Raw genomic sequence first — 21851 nt, forward strand, 5'->3', positions numbered from 1 at the left:
ACCCAGGTGGGCAGCAGGACAGTGAGGCCCATTCTCTGATTCCCTGTGCAGTCTTGCCCAGGTGCGGGCCCCAAGACTGCAAGTCACTGGTTGCTTCTTGAGCTTTTTCTCCACCTTCAGTATTTGGTCTTTGCTCTGCCCTCTCTCCTGGATGGCTGACTCACTTATGAGGGCTGGGTCCAGTGGCTGCTGTGAGTCAGAAGCCAGGTTGAGTCTTTGGCCTGCAGATGTGGCTGAGATCTGAGGCGGGGCCAGCCAGGTGGAGTCCAGGACTTCAGACCCAGGTGTCTTGGGCTCCATCTTCCTGTGTTTAACCAAGAGGGTGTTGGCTGGAGCCCCACACTTCTTGCTGGCATTGCTGTGGGCTCTTTCCAGCCTATGCTTTGGGTTTTCACCTGCCCCGCAGGTAAAGGTGGAAGTATTGCCCTAGGGGTGGTGGTGATGGAGGATTTATACCCTGCCCGCCCCCACCAATCAACTTAAAAAAGCCGCCTGGAGTTAACTGGTTCCTTAGTTCCTTGGAGCTTGCCAGTATCTGGTAGGGAGGCAGGGAGGAGTAGTTCCATTTTACTGGTTAGGAAATGGGGGTAGAGGATTTATAATTCGTCTTATGTGTGGTCTGCCAGGGTTGATGGGGGTGGTGGCACGCCTTGAAGACTGCTCCTGGATTCCAAGTTCTGGGTCTTGTACCTTCCCATAGAGAGCACTATTGGAACTCTGAAAAGTGGCTGAAGACACTGCAGGGGTGTCCCCCGCCATGTCCCCCCAGGATCTGGTCTCTACCATGGTGCCCCGATAGAGAATGTACTTGGTGGGCTCTCCAAATGGGAAGTCAGGACAGGCAAGCCTCCTTGCTACAGAATCAGGCTTTTTATTTGTGAACAAGCTGGAGACAAATGAACTCTGGGGCCAGAGGTGGGTTGAGGCTGCCCCATAGCCTCTGGGGAGGGGGGTCAGGGCCCCTGGGTTTCCCCAGGTTAAGGCTCTGCTTACCTGTGGCCAAGTGTGGTGCCCGTGCTGCCCTATCTTTCAGGGCCTGGCACCTTGGGGTAGGGGTAGGCCTTGCCCCGAGAAGTCACGGGGCATGGTGAGTGGCTCCTGGGGTGGGGAAGGAGGCATCTTGTCGGAGTGGGAGGTGGGGGGGGGGACTCTGGTGGCTCTAAGGTTCCCCTTTGAGGATGACAAGGGTGTTCCGGAGAAGGAGGGTGCTGGCCTGCAGAAGAGAGATTCTTGATGGCTCCCATCTGCTGCTACCCCCTCTGTTACCCCACCTTGGATAGCCCCTCTGTCCCCATCTCTGTTCTCAGCAATAACAGCCACCATTTATTGAGGCCTCACTACCAATGACAGAAGGGAATGGTCCTGATCCAAGATGGGGAACTGTGGCCCTGAACAGCTGGGGCTGCTCCTGGCAGCCTGACCTCCCCGCCCAGCTCCACCGCGCCCCCCATGCACCAAGACACTTGGTAAGAGCCCAGAGGCCCAGGGGTGGTAGGCCAGGAAAGCAGCAAGAAGGCTCGGTGAGGCTGGGGGGCTCACCTTAGCGTGCTTGAGCTCCAGCTCCGCCAACTCGGTGAGGTTCTTGCGGAAGGAGGAGACGCGACGGCATCTGAAGTCCACGAGCTCTGGAGGAGACAGGAGTGGGCACTGCGGCAGAGTCAGCAGTGCAGCGGCAGGGCCTCCAGGGCCGTGGCGCTTACCCTGCTTGGCTGAGTCGGAGAGGCGTTCAAAGCGCTGGCAGCACAGCTGCTGGTGGCGCTCGGCGCTCCGCACCTCCCGGTTCCTGGTGCGCGCCTTGTCCAGTGCCTTATTGGCGTTCTCATAGTCCGCCAGCGCCCGCAGCCGCCGGTACAGCAGGTCCTGGGGCCGGCAGGAGCACAGGATCCCTGGCCCACGGCCCTTGCCTGCCTGCCCGCCCTCCCTGGTGGCTCCAGCCCTGAGGTCTGCTCTGGGGCCACCTCTCACCTTGGCTGCCTGTGAGTCGCGCACGTAGTACCTCAGCATGTCCGACAGCTTCAGGTCCTCGTCAGAAGCCACTCGGCCCTCCAGTTTCTGAATCAGGAAAGTGGAGGCTGGTGGGGGGTGCAGCTAAGGACTGGGGGTGCTGCTGTTCATCTAAATACCAAGCAGGGTCACTTGATACCCATGCTATGTCAAGCCCTGAGGTTCAGGGGAGCAGGCCAGGGAAGGCTTCACAGAGGAGGTGTCATCTGATCTGGATCTTGGGGGTCGAGTAGGGCTTAGACAACAGCCAAAGGCTTTGCAGGTGTGCAAGCCTGCTATGTTTTCAGGGAACCATAAGTTCAGTGGGGCACTTGGGCAGCAGTGGGCCAGATCACAACAGGCTTAAGATGCAAGCTAGGGACTTTGGGCTTTGTGTCTTGGGTAGTTTCTAGGATGGATAGGGTCACTGAAGGGCCCTAAGCAGGGAAGAGATGGGGTCCAATGGACATTTTAGGAATACTGGCACACTCCAGTGACTTTCTTGGAGAGGAGTTCAGGAAGAGCGTGTCTGGGGCAGGCTGCTGGCAGCACAGAACAGTCTGCCAGAGGCACATGGCACATCCTTGTAAGTGCCTCGCCAAGCCCACTTCCCACCTCCTCCCCCATCACCACACACCCACACTTGAGGCTGGATCCCTGTCTCCACTCCATCTCTTATTTTTTTTTTTTTTTTTTTTTTTTTGCTGTACGCGGGCCTCTCACTGCTGTGGCCTCTCCCGTTGCGGAGCACAGGCTCCGGACACACAGGCTCCGCGGCCATGGCTCGCGGGCCCAGCCGCTCCGCGGCATGTGGGATCCTCCGGGATCGGGGCACGAACCCGTGTCCCCTGCATCGGCAGGCAGACTCTCAACCACTGCGCCACCAGGGAAGCCCCCATCTCTTATTAAACTAGTCTGCAGAGTGAGTCCAGGGCCTCACTGAGCCCAAGTTATCACTGAACATTCCAAAATGACCCTGGAGCTTTCCCCTCTCCCAGGACACTCTCTTCCCTGCAAAGGATCATTGGGTGGCCTTTCGACACGGAGGCAGTACTCACCCTTAATCGTTCGAAGAGCTCTGCCAATTTGAGGAAGCTCCTAGGAGGCAGTGGGGAGGAGTTAGGGCAGGGGTCTTAGGGGTTGCTTAAAGCTTCCCTGCCCTTAGGTCCCCCTTGGGGAACCCTCCCTCTCTTTCTCTCCCAAAGCCCAAAAGGAGCTTCTGCATCTCCCACTAGAGCTGATAGTAGGCTTCCACGGAGTGACCCCTCATGGACAGACACACTATTACAGGCAAAGAAAGAGGGCAGAGGGGCAAGAGGGAGTCCTCACGTCTTTAGCTGGTTGACTTCCTGTGTTCCCAGACTGCTCAGTGCAGCTGAGATAGGGATATAATCATCTGCCACGCCTGTTGGGGAAGAGCCATCTATCAGAGCCCCTTGGTCTGCACGTCAAGCCCCACCCCTGGTGTTTGTGGCCACGGACAGACACAGGGCATTTCCTGCTCTCTCCTCTCCCCTGGGAAGTAGGGCCACTGGGGAGAATCCAGGGCCCCTGGAGCCCTGCGTACACTTGTGAGAGTGCATGACTTGGTCTGCCCGAAGGCAAGCGTCCCGGATGCGGGTGTGGTACTCCAGCAGGAAGGTCCTCTCATGCTCGAAGAAGTCATCCACCTCCTAAGGGAGCCAGACAGGACCCACTCACACCGAGTCACCAGGAGCAGCAGCGCAGCCTTGGGCTCCCGGGCGTGGCACAATCTCCCTCTAGGCAGGGCCCCATCAGTGGCTTCCCTCCCACAGGGACCCAGGGTCTCAATCCTTGCTGGGGACTTGAGGCCCTGGGTTGAATCCAGAGAGGGGTCTCCCCAAGTCACCTTGAGCCCTGACATGCCAGTGATGAGGGCTTCATCTGCAGACTTCACAATATTCCTCAGAAACCCCCCAAGGAGCTCCTTCCTGTTCTTTCCTCGGACACTCAGCTGAGGCACACGTGGGGAGGGTGCGACGTCAGGGTGGGCATTTGCACCTCCCACCCCGGGCATATACCACTCGCCGAGCTGATGAGACAGAGGCCTGAGCCCACTTAGAGCCTTGTCCCCCACCCCCAGGGGGGACCCCAGCTCTGTGGCCCAGCTCACATCCTGGCTGTATTCCAAAAAGACAAAGAAGTTGTGGTCTCGACGCAGGGTGGGGTGGGCCGCCAGGCGCTGCAGAAAGACTTCATGCATCGCAACTGTCTTCTTAAAGATGGCCAGATACTCCCTGCAGAGGACGGCAGGCAGCTCGCGGGCCCTCCCTGGCTCCTTCCCCCCTCCTGCCCCCTTCCCCCTCAGCAGCCCTGGAGCGAGGAGCAGGGTCCTAAACACCCACAGGGGACAGTCAGGGGAGAAACCCTGGGGCTTTGTCACAGACAGGAAGGGGCGGCGGCACTCACGCTTCCAGCTCCTCCTTCATTTTGGCAAATTCTTCCCGCGTGATGGAGCTGTCTCCCTCGCCCAACTTCTGCAGTTTTTCCCTTGAAGCCTCAAAGTCTGGCCTTGGAGGGGCTGGGGGGATCTGCTCCAAGGAGGGACAGAGCTGGAAGTCCTCTCGTCATTGAGAAGGCCGTCACCCGCACCCCGAAGCCGGGCCCAGCCTCCCGGCCTCCCCCAGGTGCCCAGGCAGGCCCCTCCTCACAATGAGACCGGCGTACTCGGCGTTTTCCACGTAGGCATTGTGTAGCCAGATGAACTCCTCGTGATGTCGCACGACTGAGAACTCGGGCCGGGAGAAGTGAGGGACGCAGCTCTGGAAGCCGGGGAGCCTAGCTGAGGTGTCTTCCCTCCCCTGCCCAAACCCTACACCCACCAAGCTTCGTGGGCACCCACTTCTGGGCCTCCCCAATCCCACATCCCAGGGGAGGCCCAAGTTGGGGCTCACGCGTCCATAACTACCCTCAGGAGGGTGGGCAGGGGATGGTAGGACTTGGGGCCTTAGGCAGGCAAAGGCTGTACGAGACTAGACAGGATGCCCTCTTTCTCAGAGGGCCAGGGGCCAAGAGCCAGGCTGAGGAGCGGTGCCCAGAGGCTTCGCGGACATCTGCGCGCCGGGCTCCTGAAGCAGGCATCTGAACCCCCCCTGCTCCGGTGCAGCCTCACCTTGGTTTGAACAGTGAATTTCACCTTGTCCCGCTCGCTGACGGCATCAGAGATCTCCACCTGTAAGGAGCTGTCTCCCTGCAGGTCCGCGGACGTGGAGGAGGGCTGTGGGGGAAGGGAGGTCCCTGACATGACTGACAACGGCCCCCCCCCGCCCATCCTCGCCGCAGGCTTCTGGTCCTCCTGCAGAGACCACCTCAGCAGCATTACTTCCACCACGCCCTGGGGTCGCCGGCTGTTCCCCCCCACCTCCCGAGGGATCCTGAGAAGTCACTGCTCAGGGATTCACAATGACACTTTCCCACCCTGCCATCCTCTGAAGTAGGCAGAACTCTCCCTGTTTTATAGGCCTGGAAGCTGCGACCACCAGAGAGGTGAAATAATTTGGCCGAGATCACACAGGTGCAAAGTGGCAGGGCCAGATTTGAACAGAGTTTCTCGGTTCCAAACCCCATGCACTTCCTCAGTTACCTGCCCACCCCTTCTCAGCTGGTTACCTCAGGTACCTTTCACCAGGTGTAAAGTGAGCTGGATAAGACGGTCCCACCCCTTTTGAGGGGCTCCTGAGACCATTCCATTCACTACGTTTGGTGCCAAGAGGCACTGACTTGGAGGCCAAGCACTTGTACTTTTTCTCTAAGTGAAAAGATCCCTGAGGCACCAAGTTACTAGTTCATTCTTACACTGAGCTATCTCAACAAGCATTTAGTGAACACCTGCTATGTCCACACCATTGTGCCAAGAGGTACTAGGGAGAGAGGTAGAGGCTCAGAAGCCACTCTCCCTTCAAGTACTACTCACCAGTGTATAAACTGACACCTGCCCACCTCTCACACCCAGAGGCCTCCCTCTCTCCTCTCACAGGCTCTAGCACTTATTTGGGACACTGTGGGACCACTCTTAGACTTCTAGCACCATAGATTAATTTTACCTGGCCTTGAGCCTCGTATCAATGCAGTTACACAGTATATACTATTTTGTGTCCATGTTCTTTAGTGAGACCCATCTATGTCATTGAGTGCAGTGTTTCCTTATCATTGCTGTGTAGTGTTCCATCATATGACCGTATCGTAGTTTATCCATTCTACTGTTGGTGGTCATTTGCATTATTTCAAGTTTGGGGCTATTATGAATAAAGCTTCCATGAACATTCTTGCATATATCTTTTGAGGGACCTAAGTACTCATTTCTGTTGGGAATGAGAATGGCTTTGTCGAGAATGGCTTCGTCAGAGGGTAGGCGTGTGTTTAAAACGCTTTCATAAATACTGCCAAACAGTTTTCCAAGGTGACTGTACTAATTCACACTCCCTCCAGCATTGAATGAAAGTTCCAGTTGCACCACATCCTTGCCAATACTTAGAACTGTTAGTCCTTTTAATTTTAGCCTTACTGGTGGAGGTACAGTAATACTGCATTGTGGGGACTTCCCTGGTGGTCCAGTGGTTAAGACTCCATGCTCCCAATGCAAGGGGCCCGGGTTCAATCCCTGGTCGGGGAACTAGATCCCGCATGCCACAACTAAAAGATCCCACATGCTGCCTGGAGGGGTGGGATAGGGAGGGTGGGAGGGAGACGCAAAAGGGAGGGGATATGGGAACATATGTATATGTATAACTGATTAAATTTGTAAAATAAAAAAAAAATAAGAAAAAAAAATAAAAAAAATTAAAAAAAAAAAAGATCCCACATGCTGCAACTAAAGAAAAAAGATCCCACATGCCACAACAAAGATCCCGCACACGGCAACGAAGATCCCATGTGCCACAACTAAGACCAGAGCCACCAAATAAATAAATACATCTTTAAAAAAAAATAGTGCATAGTGGCTTTAACTTGTATTCCCTGGTGAGAAATGATATTGAACACCATTTCATGTACCTATTAGACATTCAGATATCTTCTTTTGTAAAGTGCCTATTCAAGTCTTTTGCTCCTCCCTGCCATCTTTTAAAAATCAGATCATCTTTCTCTTACTGATTTGTAGGAACTCTTTAAATATCCTAGAGACAAGCCCTTTGTCAGTTATATGTTTTGCCAATATCTCCTACTCTATGGGTTGCCTTTTCACTCTCTTAATGGCTTATAATTTTACAAGCTCAACATATCAATCTTTTCTTTTGTGGTTTGTGTACTCTTGAAGAAGCACTCCTACCCCAAGGTCATGAAGATATTCTCCTATTTTTTTCTTCTAGAAATTAACAGTTTTAGGTCTATGATCCATTTAATTCATTTTGTATGCAGTGTAAGGTATGGGTTGTGATTCATTTTTGCCCTATAAATAGCCAGTGATTTTACCACTATTTGTTTAAAAACACTATTTTTTCACTATTGATTTGTTTTGGTAGAAAATCAATTGACCTCATAAGTGTGATCAGTTCTGTATTCTCTATTCTGTTCCACTGATCTATATATCTATACTTTTTTTTTTTTTTTTTTTTTTTTTCTTTTTGCGGTATGTGGGCCTCTCACTGTTGTGGCCTCTCCCGTTGCGGAGCACAGGCTCCGGATGCGCAGGCCCAGCGGCCATGGCTCACGGGCCCAGCCGCTCCGCGGCATATGGGATCCTCCCAGACCGGGGCACGAACCCGTATCCCCTGCATCGGCAGGCGGACTCTCAACCACTGCGCCACCAGGGAGGCCCTATATATCTATACTTTTGATAATATCACACTCTCTCGATTACTGTAGTTGACAGGCAACGTTGAAATCAGGTAGAATTAACTTTGTTCTTTTTCAAGATCATTTGGCTATTGTAGGTCCTTTGCATTTCCAAATAAATTTTAGAATCAGCTTGTTAATTTCTACCCCCAAAGAACTTTCTGGGATTTGATTGAAATTACACTGAATCTATAGATCAAATTGAGAAGCACAGATGTTTTCACAATACTGAATCTTCCAATCCATGAACATGGAATATCTTTCCAATGATTTAGGTCTTCTTTAATTTTTCTCAGTAATTTTATATATATATATAAATTTATTTATTTGTTTATTTTTTGCGGTATTGTGTCTTGGTTGCTGTGTGCGGTTTTCCTCTGGTTGTGGCGAGCGGGGGCTACTCTTCATTGCGGTGCGCAGGCCTCAGTAGTTGTAGTTCGTGGACTCTACAGTGCAGGCTCAGTAGTTGTGGCACACGGGCTTAGCTGCTCTGTGGCACATGTAATTTTTTATTTTGCATATTTTGAAACTGTTATTAGGTGCATAAAATTGAGGAGTGTTTTCCTGTTGAATTGACTCTTTAATCATTATAAAATGTTCCTCTTTATTTTTAGTAATACTTCTTTCTTGTCTTCCAGTCTGAAATTGATAAAGCCACACCAGCTTTCTTTTGGTTAGTGTGTTCATAGTGTACATATTTCATCAGTTTTTCAATATTTCTGTGTCCTTAAAAAGTATGTCACTTTTAACAGAATTGGGTTTTTTTTTTTTTTTGCGTTACATGGGCCTCTCACTGTTGTGGCCTCTCCCATTGCGGAGCACAGGCTCCAGACGCGCAGGATCAGTGGCCATGGCTCATGGGCCTAGCTGCTCCGCGGCATGTGGGATCTTCCCGGACCAGGGCACGAACCCATGTCCCCCGCATCGGCAAATGGACTCTCAACCACTGTGCCACCAGGGAAGCCCCAGAATTGTTTCTTAAAAATCAAATGTGAAGATTTTTAAAAAATAAACTTATTTATTTATTTATTCATTTATTTATGGCTGTGTTAGGTCTTCGTTGCTGCACGCAGGCTTTCTCTAGTTGCGGTGAGTGGGGGCTACTCTTCGTTGCTGTGTGCGGGCTTCTCATTGTCGTGGTTTCTCTTGTTGCGGAGCACAGGCTCTAGGCGCGCAGGTTTCAGTATCTGTGGCACTTGGGCTCTGTAGTTGTGGCTTGCGGGTTCTAGAGCGCAGGATCAGTAGTCGTGGTACACAGGCTTAGTTGCTCCACGGCATGTGGGATCTTCCCGGATCAGGGCTCGAACTTGTGTCTCCTGCATTGGCAGGCATATTCTTAACCACTGCACCACCAGGGAAGCCCAGATGTTTGTTTTTTAACTGTAGCTTTTGTTCCATTCATCATTATTGTAATTACTGATATAGTAGGCTATAAACCTGCCATCTTACTTTTTGTTTTCTCTTCATCTCATCTGTTTTTTGCTCCTTTATTCTTTCTTTCTTTTTTTAAAAATTAATTTTTATTGGAGTATAGTTGCTTTATTCTTTCTTTCTTGATTTCTGTTAGTCAAGTATTTTATGTTATTTCATTTTCTCTGTTATATTTTTACTTACATATTCATTTATTACTGTTTTCATTTCTCTATATTTATAGGAGAATTTTGAAGAAGGCAATGATTACTCTGGAGGACATGGTCTAATAATAGATTTTCAAAGAGTATGGCATCTACAAAGGTTAGGGGTGCACCCATCAGTTTGACAGCCCAGTATATCCTCAGAACACATAGCATCCACTATTACTGGTAACAGTAATAGTAATATAATAGCTAACACTTATATTTGCTTTACCTATATGCCAGGCATTGCTCTAAGCATTTTATATATATTAACTAATTTTTTTAAAGATTTTTTTTGATGTGGACCATTTTTAAAGTCTTTATTGCTTCTGCTTTATGTTTTGGTTTTTTGACCACAACGCATGTGGGATCTTAGCTCCCCCACCAGGGATCAAACCTGCACCCCCTGCATTGGAAGGCAAAGTCTTAACCACTGGACCACCAGGGAAGTCCCTGTGTTAACTAATTTAACTATGAATATGAACATAGATAAACACTGAAATAGATGCTTTCTGTTCCATACTTTGGTCTCTCACCCCTCTCACTTCTTCAAATTCCACTGATCCCCATTCCTCACTTCTTGGCTTCTCCGACACCCCCATGGCAGGCTCTTCCTCTGTCCAACTGCCCCCCACCCCCAAAATCTGGTTCATTGGTGCAATAGGCCCCCAAGTCCCCTGTCTCCTTCCTGCTTGGTAACTTCTTGAGGGAGATGGTACTTCAAAGATGGACCACAGCTGCTCCATCCTTATCCTCAGTCACAGCCCACTAGGCACATTCCTCCTACCCCTAAAAGTGTGCACCTCTGTATGCCCCACCCCTAACCATCCTTGGCACAAGGATGCTCAGAAACTATTTGTTGAATGAAGTCAAGAGGAAAGAATGAATGGTCTCATGATTACATGAACATAGATACACAAGTGAAGCCATTAGTGCTGAACAGTATTCCCCCACCTTGGGAAAGGAGGAGGGTACTCCAGCCCCTTCTCAATCCCTAACATCCTTCCTTCTTCTTCCCCATCAAACCAGCATGAGTCGGTCCTGGGGAGGGGATGAGTAAGAGCGACGGGTCCTTTTCCATCTGTCGGGGCCACGGTAAACCCTGCCTCCTCTGACATCCTCACCAGCCCCCATGCTGATGCCACAGAAGCGCCCCACCCCCTTGCTCAGGTCTCGCCTTTCTCTGCCTCATGCGTGGGCACGAACACACACACACACACACACACACACACACACACACACACACACACACACACCATTCCCTGATTGTGCATCACTGGGTATCATGGAGTGAGGTGAAGGTTGGGAGGGTGTTTGCATCTTTTCTGTACCTTGCTCTCCTTCCCAGCCTCTAGATGCACCTCCATCACTCTCGTTCTCGACTACAGCACACAAGAATTCCGCGGCGGGTCACTGCCCGCGCGCTCCCGTGGGTTGGTCCCCGGTAAATCGCCCCAAGGAATGGACCCAGTGGGGATCCTATCAGCTGACTGAGGCACTCTCCCCTCCCTGCCAAGGAGTCACCTGGAGCCGGGCGTGGTTCCACGCCGTTCCCTCGCAGCCGCGCCTTTTGATTGGGTAGCAGGTTTACCGTGCGGGACGCCATTGGCTGCAACGCCTGTCGTTCCTTGCCGGGCCCCAGCTTTTAAGGGGCAGCGCGGAACTGAGAGGGCCGGGAACAGTCGACAGCGTGGGGGATGGAATCGTGGGGTTGGGGGGGGGCTCTAGGATCGCAGAGGTCTAGTGTCGCGTCAGCCCACGCCCCAGGCTGGCTGACTCCCGCCCGCCGCCCCTCTGGGCCGCGCCTTCTAAAGGCCTGGCGCGGCCTGCGCGTGCGCACTACCCTAGTCTCGCGCCCTCCAGGCGGTGGGCGGGGCGGCAGGCCAGAGGGCTGGGTGGGAGGGTGGGGTGGGTGAGGGGAATGGGGAGCCGGCCCTGGGTGGCGGACTAGGGACAAGGACAAGGGCTAATGTCTTTGGAGAAAGGGGTTCCGTTTGGACATCCGCTCTGGGACAAGAGGGAGTGGCTGGGTAAGCCGCAAAGGGCGGCGAGGGGGCGCGACAGGGCCCGCGGCCAGGGCGCCCGAGGCCAGGCGCGGACCCGCGGGCGGTCGCAACTGGAGCCTGGAAGTAGAGGGGCGCAGACGATGCGAGAAAAATTGTGGATGCCCTGGAACGGGCTCATCGTGATCGGGAAGAGAATGGAGCTCCTGGGTAGAAACACGCAAAAGCCTAGGATGTGGGACCCGAAGCTTGAGTCTGAGGACCGGAGACTAGAAGATGTGGAAAAGGCAGTCTTGAGAGGAAAGTCAGGCCGGAGTCAGGAAAGGATGGATGTGAAACGAGTGCGCAGTGTAGCAAGTGTATTACAGGCTTCCGCGGGTTTGCGGAAAGACAACTCCAAGGAGGTGTGGGGAAAGCAAGAAGTCAGACACGAAATAGAGGCTGAATCTGAGAATGCAGGGACTACAGCGGGGTCTAGGGGGGGATCTGGGTTTAAAGAGAGGTTGAAGTTTACTGGAGTGGGAACCAGTGGAGAGGACTCGAGATCCAGAGGGTACGAACTAGGGCAGAATGCGGAGGAGCTGAGGTTAAGTGGAGAGAAGCTGAGGTGAGGTGGAGAGAAGCTGAGGTGAGGTGGAGAGAAGCTGAGGTCGAGTGGAGAGAAGCTGAGGTCAGGTGGAGAGAAACTGAGGTCGAGCGGAGAGAAGCTGCGGTCGAGTGGAGAGAAGCTGGTGTTCAGCGGGGAAAGGCAGGGATCCAGGGGAGAGAAACTGGGGACTAGTGGAGAGAAATTGGAGGGTTCAAGAATGGGGAGCATAGGGCTTCCCTGGTGGCGCAGTGGTTGGGAGTCCGCCTGCCGATGCAGGGGGCACGGGTTCGTGCCCTGGTCCGGGAGGATCCCACATGCTGCGGAGCGGCTGGGCCCGTGAGCCATGGCCGCTGAGCCTGCGCATCCAGAGCCTGTGCTCCGCAGCGGGAGAGGCCACAGCAGTGAGAGGCCCGAGTACCGCAAAAAAAAAAAAATAGAATGGGGAGCATAAATGAAGAGAAAATTGAAAGAGTGGTGGAAGTTACTGGTGATGAAAGATTGATAGAAATTACTGATGCTGAGATGGACATTCCTTTTGAAAAGGTAGAGGAGAACAATGAAGAGATTGAGGAAGGGGTGGAGGTTGAGGAGGATGTCTTGGATGAAGTGAATGATAATACTGATGAATCTGTTTCTATGGAAGAGAAAGATTATAGACAAAGGTACCAGTGAATGAGGCAGATGAAGGATTTAAGGTAAAGAAGGAAAGAGAAGCAGATAAGGGAAGTATTGAAAGTCAGAGAGGAGAAATTAGAGACAAGCAGAACGTTACTGACCCTGAAGGGGTAAATATGAGAGGGAAAGGAGAGCATCTTTGCCTAAGAGAAGAGAGAATGGGAATGAAGAGCTACTGGGGATGAAGGCGGAGACCAGGACCAATGGAAGTGATAAGGAGGGAAATGGAACATTTTGAGAAGAAAAAGAAGATTCGTTAATGTGTTGATAGGTAGAGGAAAAGTGGACATTGGTTTCTTGGAAAAGAGCTGTGACTGAGGAGCTTATAGAGATATGTTTGAGAAATGGATTTAGGACAGGCTAGAATGATTTAGCTTAACACATGATTGGGTTTATGAGATGTAGGAGAATGCATAGTGAGAAAAATGGAAAGTTACAGCAGGATAAGGATAGGTCATGAAAGTTGTGGACAGAGATGCAGGCTGGAGTGCAGTTTCTGAGAGAGGATCCTAAAGAATAATGAAGGGCCCCAAAGTGACAAAAGCAAGAGCAGAGATAAGAAAATAAAGAAGTGAAGAAAAAAAGTAAGAAGCCAAATCCCATAATAGTGATTATGTTTGTTGGATTTTAAAGTTATTTCCTTTACTATTTCTGTACCCTCCTCTCCCATGCAGCCAATTTTACAGTGTAATGGGACAGGCCTCTTGCAGGGCCCTGTATATCTGGACTGAGCCCAGCCTCCCTGATCTTCCCTCTAACTAGCCCCCAGATTGTATCCAGAATAATTGCTGGGCTCCACTATTTTTTTTTTAATATATAAATTTATTATTTATTTATTTTTATTTGGCTGCCTTGGGTCTTCGTTGCTGCGTGTGGGCTTTCTCTAGTTACAGCGACTGGGGGCTACTGTTCGATGTGGTGCATGGGTTTCTCATTGCAGTGGCTTCTCTTGTTGCAGAGCACAGGCTCTAGGCTCGTGGGCTTCAGTAGTTGTGGCATGCAGGCTCAGTAGTTGCGGCTCACGGGCTCTAGAACGCAGGCTCGGTAGTTGTGGCGCATGGGCTTGGTTGCTCCACAGCATGTGGGATCTTCCCGGGCCAGGGATTGAACCCATGTCCCCTGCATTGACAGGCGTATTCTTAACCACTACGCCACCAGGGAAGTCCCGGGCTCTACTATTTTTTAAAAAATATGTATTTATTTATTTATTTGACTGCATCGGGTCTTAGTTGAGGCATGCAGGGATCTTCATTGCAGCACATGGGCTCTCTAGTTATGGTACGCAGACTCTAGAGCATGTGGGCTCAGTAGTTGAGGTGTGTGGGCTTAGTTGCCCCACGGCATGTGGGATCTTAGTTCCCTCACCAGAGATCAAACCCGCGTCCCCTGCATTCTAAGGCAGGTTTCTTAACCACTGGACCACCAGGGAAGTTCCTGAGCTCCACCTTTTTAATCACTTCGCCATGATCACCATTTCCACAAGTTCCCCTTACCTCCACATCAAATTTGAATTTGAAGTGGTCTCAATTATTTTGAATTATTATTATTATTTCCATTTTTTACTTTTAATGATGCATCTAATCACATGGACTTTTCCCCTTGTGTCTGTCTCCTTTGGGGCTTTCTTTTGTCTTCCACATGTCATCCACCATCCATTGTCACCCCAGGGAAGAGAGAAGATTCTCTGAGTATCTAGTGTCAAGGCATCAATATCAAGACTCTTGGGTAGGGATCTAAGAGATGGCAAAAAGCAGTCATGGATACTTAGGATGAAAGGAATACATCACCCTTTCTCCTCCACATACTTTTTAAAGTCTATACAATTTCTAAGGGGTAGAAACTTCATCATATCATAAGTCTCATAACACAAATTTATAGTAGCCTCATGTTTTTTAATTGTTACGTTTTCTACACACCCCTACCTAATTTTCCCATCTCCAAAAGTGCTGTTAAACTCTATGCCATAATTTTGTTCGTATAGTCAAATCTAACAGATAATCTATCAATTTCTTTTTTTTTTTTTTCCTGGCAATTTCCTTCTTGGAGTCCTTTGTCCTCTGGGTCTGATATAGGGTGGCTCGTTCTAGGCTTGTTCCAGAGCTGCTTTCCTGAGCTTCTTAACACTTCTCTCTGTTTTTCTGTGTTGGTTCTCCTACTGCATGGATCTTAGATCTTCTTCCCCTTTTTTTGTTTTACAGCCTCATTTTGGTCAACCACATCATCTAATAGCTTCCAAAGAAAGTAACCACGGGAGGTAAACTTTGTAACACCTTATCTATCTGAAAATATTGACTCTTCTCTCATATTTGACTGATAGTTTAACTGGGTGTGTGATTCTAGGTTGGCAATGTTTTCCCTTAGAATTTCAAAGGCACGCTCTTCTAACTTCCAAGTGCTGCTGTTTAAAAGTACAGTTTTGTTCTTCTTTTTTAAACTCTATGGATGTGATCTGTTTTCCTTTCATATGTAAATTACCTGTTTTCTGCCGCGCCAAGGCCCAACCTGCACTCTCACCCCATTTTCTGTGATTTTCAGGGTGTGGGAGCCTGCATTATACTCATTTTTTTTTCTACTTATGTCACCCTCTTTTTCTTCTACTCTCTGGATAGAAAATGTTATTAACTTTATCTTATCCTTTCTACTGGATTTTTAATTTTAACTCCCTTGTACACTGATTGCTCCTTATTTTACATATAGCATTTCTGTTTTTGTTTCATGTACATGTGCTCTTAGCTCTCTGAGGAATTTTCCTGTTTTTAAGTTTTCTTCTGGTTTTCACACTGTTTCCTCTGAATTCCCTTCCACCCTTTCTGGTGTGTGAGTGTGTGTGTGTGTGTGTGTGTGTGTGTGTGTGTGTGTTGTTGGAGGTTTTCCTCAAATGTTTGATATTTGTCTATTAATATTTAAGAACAGGATACTGAGCAGAGCTAATTGGAAACTCTAGGTGCAGAGATGGGGCTTGTTAATTGATGGGCTTCACTCTAAGGTGGCTGGAGAAGTGGGTTTTTTTAGTGGGTACCCTCAAATGTCAGAATCTGTAGATCACATTGCAGGAACTCTTCAGTTTCTGCAGAGAAGATTCTCCAGTCTCCTGTCTGGGGATTATTTGCATGGCCACCACTGTTGAGGTTCTGGCAGCAGGGCAAGGGGGATACGGTTTTGGATCCAACATTCAGCCCACCTGTTTTCACCCAGTCCTTTTGTTTTCAGCCCAGTGCTCACCACTACCTTCAGCTGTGCCTGGTGGCCCTGAGTCAATGTTTTGAAGACTCAATTTCTCCAAAGAATGAACCCTCTGATATCCCACAAGGGGTCATTGCCAGGCTAAAAAGGCCTGGAGAGGGGATTTGTGAGTTTAACTGATTTATATACAGACTTCTCATCAATTTCCCTGTTTTCAGCTCCATGACTTTCTCCTTCCACCTGAGGTATCTGGTCCCTTCAGGTCCTGAACTTTTGGGGGGACAAGTAGAGTGACCTGTTACTCTTTCGGTTTGTATTCTCCTCCTTAAGTCCCAGCTTCCCACACTCTGCTAAGTTAGTTCCCCCTCCATCTCCAAAACTGTGTTGACCTCTCTGATCCACTGTTGTCTGCTCTCCTGCTCCTTTTGTCTTTGTGGTTTTATACCATATCTATTCCTTTATTTTCATCTTGGTGGGGTTTGGAGATAAACATATATATTTGTTCAATCTGCCACGTTTGACAAAAGTTCTCCTCCGTTACCTTTTCATTGTTCTTAATCAAATTCTCAAAGAGTAACTGTTATTTTCATCTTGAAGGTACTTTGCTATTTTCTTTTTTTCTCCTCTTAGTTTATCCCTCTCCCCCTTTCCCTTTTGGTAACCATAAGTTTGTTTTCTATGTGAGTCTATTTCTGTTTTGTAGATAAATTCATTTGTATCTTCTTTTTTTAAGATTCCACATATAAGCATCATCATATGAAATTTGTCTTTGTCTGGCTTACTTCACTTAGTATGATAATCTCTAGGTCCATCCATGTTGCTGTAAATGGCATTATTTCATTCTTTTTTATGGCTGAGTAATATTCCATTACACACACACATATATACACATACATACACACACATACCACATCTTCTTTATCCATTTATTTGTCAATGGACATTTAGGTTCCATGTCTTGGCTATTGTAAATAGTGTTGCAATGAACATTGGGGTGCCTGTCTGTTTTTGAATTATAGTTTTCTTCAGATATATGCCCAGGAGTGGGATTGCAGAATCATATGGTAACTCTATTTTCAGTTTTTTAAGAAACCTCCATACTGTTCTCTATAGTGGTTGTACCAATTTGCATTCCCACCAGCAATGTATGAGGGTTCCTTTTTCTCCACACCCTCTCCAGCATTTATTATTTGTAGGCTTTTTGATGAAGGCCTTGCTATTTTCTTTATGAATTTTCCTGTGTGCAAGTGGCTAACACGATGAACAAATCTACTGTATTATTGTACTGCTACTGCAGTGTACAACAAACTGTCCCAAATCAGTTATTGTAAATATGCTATAATTTCTCGTATCTTAAAAAAAAACAAACAAAACCTTTTCTGGCCGCACATTCCCCTCTAGTTACTGTCCCATTTTTCTTCCTCCCTGTGCTAGGCACAGAAGTGACCCCAAAAGATATATTCCTTTCCTAATCCCAGGAACCTGTGAATATTACCCCTGTGGCAGAAGAGTGAATGTTACTTTATATGGTAAAAGATGAGATTAAGTTAAAGACCTTGAGAGAAGGAGCTTATTCTGGATAATCTGGGTGAGCCCAATATGCCAGCACAGGTGTCCTTATAAGGAGGGGTACAGAAGGAGATCAGACACACACAGAAGAGGAGGAGGCAGTGTGACCCCAGAGGCAGAGACCGGAGTGATGCAGCCACAAGTCAAGGAAGGTTAATAGCCACCAGAGGTTGGAAAGCACACAATAGGTTCTTCCCTAGAGCCTCTGCAGGGAGTGTGGCCTCTCCCAATACCTTGATTTGGGCCTCTCGAACTGTGAGAGAATAAATTTCTGTCCTTTTAAGCCACTGAGTTTGTGGTAATCTGTTACAGCAGCTCTAGGAAATTAATACACTCCCTTCACAGCTAAATTCCTCCAAAAAGTTATCTATGCTTACTTCTCCATTCCTTTTTATCCAATTTTATATATATCTATATGTATATATACATTTTTTTTTTTTTTGGCTGCGTTGGGTCTTTGTTGCTGCTCACGGGCTTTTCTCCAGTTGTGGCGAGCCAGGGCAACCCTTTGTTGCGGCTTCTCACTACGGTGGCTTCTCTTGTTTCAGAGCACAGGCTCGAGGCGTGTGGGCTTCAGTTGTTGTGGCGCGTGGGCTCAGTAGTTGTGGCTCGTGGGCTCTAGAGCACAGGCTCAGTAGTTGTGCATGGGCTTAGTTACTCCGTGGAATGTGGGGTCTTCCCGGACCAAGGCTTGAACCCATGTCCCCTGCATTGGCAGGTGGATTCTTAACCACTGTGCTACCAGGGAAGACCTATCCAATTTTTTATATTGGACATTTTAATATATACAGAAAAGTTGAAAGATTAGAGCAATAGGCAATTAAATATTCTCTTCTAGATTCAGCAGTTGATAACAGTTTGCCCTATTTGCTTTATCTCTATATATCTCAGCATATATCTCCTAAGAATAGAGACATTCTCCTACATACCCATAATACCTAAGCAAATTAAAACATTTTTTAATTTAATAAATTAAAAATTAAGAATAGGGCTTCCCTGGTGGCGCAGTGGTTGAGAGTCCGCCTGCTGACGCAGGGGACACGGGTTCGTGCCCCGGTCCGGGAAGATCCCACATGCCGCGGAGTGGCTGGGCCTGTGAGCCATGGCCGCTGAGCCTGCGCATCCGGAGCCTGTGCTCCGCAACGGGGGAGATCACAACAGTGAGAGGCCCGCGTACCGAAAAAAAAAAATTAAGAATAATTCTCTAATATCATCTAATATTCAATCTATATTCAAATGTCCTTCCTTGTCCCCAAAATATCTTTAAAAAAATTTTTCCCGTGGTCCAGGATCCAATCAAGGCTCATATGTTGAATGTGATTGTTAACTCTTTAATCTACATTAATCTCCCACTAGTTTTTAACAACTTTGACTTTTTAATGAATTCTGACCTGTATTCTTATAGATGGCCAACATTCTGGATTTATCTGATTGCATCTAGATGATGTCATTTAGCTGCATGTTCTATCTGCTATAGTTCTTGTATACCCAAAATTGGGGCTTTTGGCCCAGTTTCTTTCTCTGGAGCATTCATCTGAATCGGAGTTTCCCTTCTGTGGTTGTTTACTATCTATCTCTCCCCACTAGAATGTAAGCTCCATGAAGGAATGACGTATGTCTGTTGGGTTACTTGTTCTAGTCCACTGTCTAACCAACACATCACAGGCACTCAGCATGTATTTGTGGTATGAATCTGTCCTTCACATTCAATGACTTTACCTGTCTCAATACTATTTAACATCTATTGAGAAGTTACTGTAATAATTTATGCTGTTCCTTACAATATCTCAGACTTTTTGAAGGCTCAAATGCCTGAAAATGTCTTATTCCACACTTGTCTAGGCTCGTCTAGGTAAAGAATTTCCTTCAGCAGTTCGAGGGCATGCCCCTTCGTTATCTCCCTTCAAGTATGGCCATCAAGCATCCAGATCCATTTTATGCTTGAGCCACTGTACACATCCAGGTGTTCAGTGTACGTGGGCTGTTTTCTTCTCCTTGGCTCCATTATTTCTGCTTATTTATCGGTCAGAAGTTTCTCTTTCTTCCATTCTCTAGGAGCTCTGATCTCATAGTTAAGACAATAAAGTAGAGATATTGGGTGTGGGCAGAGTTGTAAAGATAAGCTGCAGATGGGGCTTCCCTGGTGGCGCAGTGGTTGAGAGTCCGCCTGCCGATGCAGGGGAAACGGGTTCGTGCCCCGGTCTGGGAAGATCCCACATGCCGCGGAGCGGCTGGGCCCGTGAGCCATGGCCGCTGAGCCTGTGCGTCCGGAGCCTGTGCTCCACAACGGGAGAGGCCACAACAGTGAGAGGCCCACATACCGCAAAAAAAAAAAAAAAAAAAAGATAAGCTGCAGAAAGCTCAAGCCTATTAGTGGGATCTTTTTATCAAATGAGGATTGCTAACATTTACTGAATTCTTTTTTTTTTTTTTTTTTTGCAGTACACGGGCCTCTCACTGTTGTGGCCTCTCCCGTTGTGGAGCACAGGCTCCGGACGCGCAGGCTCAGTGGCTATGCCTCACGGGCCCAGCCGCTCCGCGGCATGTGGGATCTTCCCGGACTGGGGCACAAACCCGTGTCCCCTGCATCGGCAGGCAGACTCTCAACCACTGCGCCACCAGGGAAGCCCTGAATTCTTATAATAATCAGAATCATCTCATAGGCACCATGCTGAGCACTTCACCTGTTCTCTATCATCTATTCCTTCCAACAACTCTCTGAGATAAAACTATTACTCTATCAGCTCTACCAACAAGAAACTTCCCCGGGCCAGGCCCCGAGCCTAGGCAGCCTGACCCCAGATGCGCATGGGAAACCACTCTGCTGAACTGCCTCTGTTCTTACTAACCAAACCCCACAACCTGTTCTCGTAGCCTGCCAAAGCGAGGTCTGTCATCCTGCTTGGGGGGCGGGGAGTGAGGCCGTGGAGCCACCCTTCCATTCCTTGAGTGAATGTTTGTTGTTTTTGTTTTGTTTTGTTTTTTGTTTGTTTTGTTTTTAAAATTTTGTTTTTGGCTGCCGCAAGGCGTGTAGGATCTTAGTTCCCAGGCTAGGAATGGAACCCTCGCCCCCTGCAGTGGAAGTGCGGAGTCTTAACCACTGGACCAGCAGGGAAGTCCCAGTGAATGCTTGGTGAACGAGCGCTTCAGAGACAAGTTTTTACGAACATAAATGCCAAAAAAAATGATGTTTATTTTCTTTCCCAGATGTCTGCCTTCCCAAGACCATCCACTGCTGGCCTCCTCTGGTGATTATCTGAGTACTGAGAAATTGTTGCCTTTCTTATAAGAAGCCTGCACAGGCACCAGGTCAAGACGAGCAGTTTTCGGTTGTGTGGGTCTCTCAGATTGCGCCTTGCAGTATATAAATTGTGAGCCAAATAATCAGACTTGTTCTTTGGCTGGATTACATTTTCTCCTGGAATATCAGATGCATTCCACCGAGACCACAGAAAGAAAAAGTGAAGAGCAAGAAACTGTGACACCGCTTTGTAAATGCAGATAGTTTCAATCATCTGGGTAGTTACAACTTTACATATATATATAATATCCTTTTTCACTAAACTTAACCAAAATGCACACATTACAGGCAATTGAGAGCTCCTGAGTGATTTTATGTATTTTTATTATTGTTTCTTTGCATATTCCCAAAGATCCCTGTTTCTAACAACAGGTTGTATTAAAAGTGACATCATGGTTTGGCTTTTGTTCAAATGCCCTCTTGGTCCCATTAATTCATTCAGCCAGCACTGAAAACTCACCATGTGCTAGTTGGGAATGCAGCAAATATAAGGGACCAGATTCTTGCCCTTGGCCTCCTGTCTATCTCACGTTGAGGCAGATGTCTCAGTAAGCCAGTTACCACACATTGTGTGGTGGGCTTGAAGGGACATAGGTACTAAGTGTGGTGGGAAACGCAGAGGAGGGAGGGCCTGACTCTGGGGGCTGGTTAGGGGGCTGATCAGAGAAGGCTTCATGGTGGAGATGACCATTTAGGGCTGGGCTTCAAAGGGTGAGAAGGGGTTGATGTTGGGTGAGAAGAAGAGAAACAAACATTCTAAGCAGAAAGAATAGTGTTGCTGATGTATGATGACCAGGAACCGTGTGGCTCGTTCTGGAAAAGGCGAGAAAAGTAGTTTGGTGTGGCCGGAGCAGAGAGAGGATTATAGAGACTGGTAGGATGTGAGCTGGGGGAGAACCTGGGGACAGCCTTGAATGCAGGACTAAGGAAGTTGGCCTCTGTTCTGCAGGTGACAGGGAGAATGACACCAGCAGATCTTTGCTTTAAGTAATTTGCTGAGCCAAGAGATCGAATCAGCTGGGCGCAGTATGAGGGTGGGTCAAAGTGGGACACTCAGTAGCTCCCCGACACAGAGTCCCCTGCTCAGTAAAGCAGGAGGTATGTTCATTAGATCGATGTAAGGAACAGCTCAGGGTTGA

The 21851-nt window shown here is 48.5% G+C and overlaps 1 protein-coding gene across 11 annotated transcripts; it reads right to left on the reverse strand.

Moving 5' to 3' along the window:
* Positions 1-860: 860 nt before the first annotated feature.
* On the reverse strand, positions 861-11182 carry SNX32 (sorting nexin 32). 11 transcript variants are annotated; one of them, XM_060103478.1, is made up of 13 exons: positions 10984-11182; positions 5117-5221; positions 4656-4766; positions 4414-4556; positions 4118-4241; positions 3854-3958; positions 3551-3656; positions 3313-3388; positions 3042-3081; positions 1966-2052; positions 1701-1886; positions 1540-1625; positions 861-1213 (listed from the first exon to the last, which is right to left on the reverse strand). In XM_060103478.1, exons 1-13 carry the CDS (start codon positions 10996-10998, stop codon positions 1030-1032), a joined length of 1368 nt encoding a protein of 455 aa, XP_059959461.1. In that variant the 5' UTR covers positions 10999-11182; the 3' UTR covers positions 861-1029. The 11 variants fall into 11 exon arrangements, with proteins under 11 accessions (XP_059959461.1, XP_059959470.1, XP_059959460.1 ...); XM_060103487.1 differs by lacking the exon at positions 10984-11182 and adding an exon at positions 10917-10938; XM_060103477.1 differs by lacking the exon at positions 10984-11182 and adding an exon at positions 10724-10908.
* Positions 11183-21851: the final 10669 nt, after the last annotated feature.

The sequence above is a fragment of the Mesoplodon densirostris genome, chromosome 7 (genome assembly GCF_025265405.1).
Source record: "Mesoplodon densirostris isolate mMesDen1 chromosome 7, mMesDen1 primary haplotype, whole genome shotgun sequence".
NCBI classification, from domain to species: domain Eukaryota; kingdom Metazoa; phylum Chordata; class Mammalia; order Artiodactyla; family Ziphiidae; genus Mesoplodon; species Mesoplodon densirostris.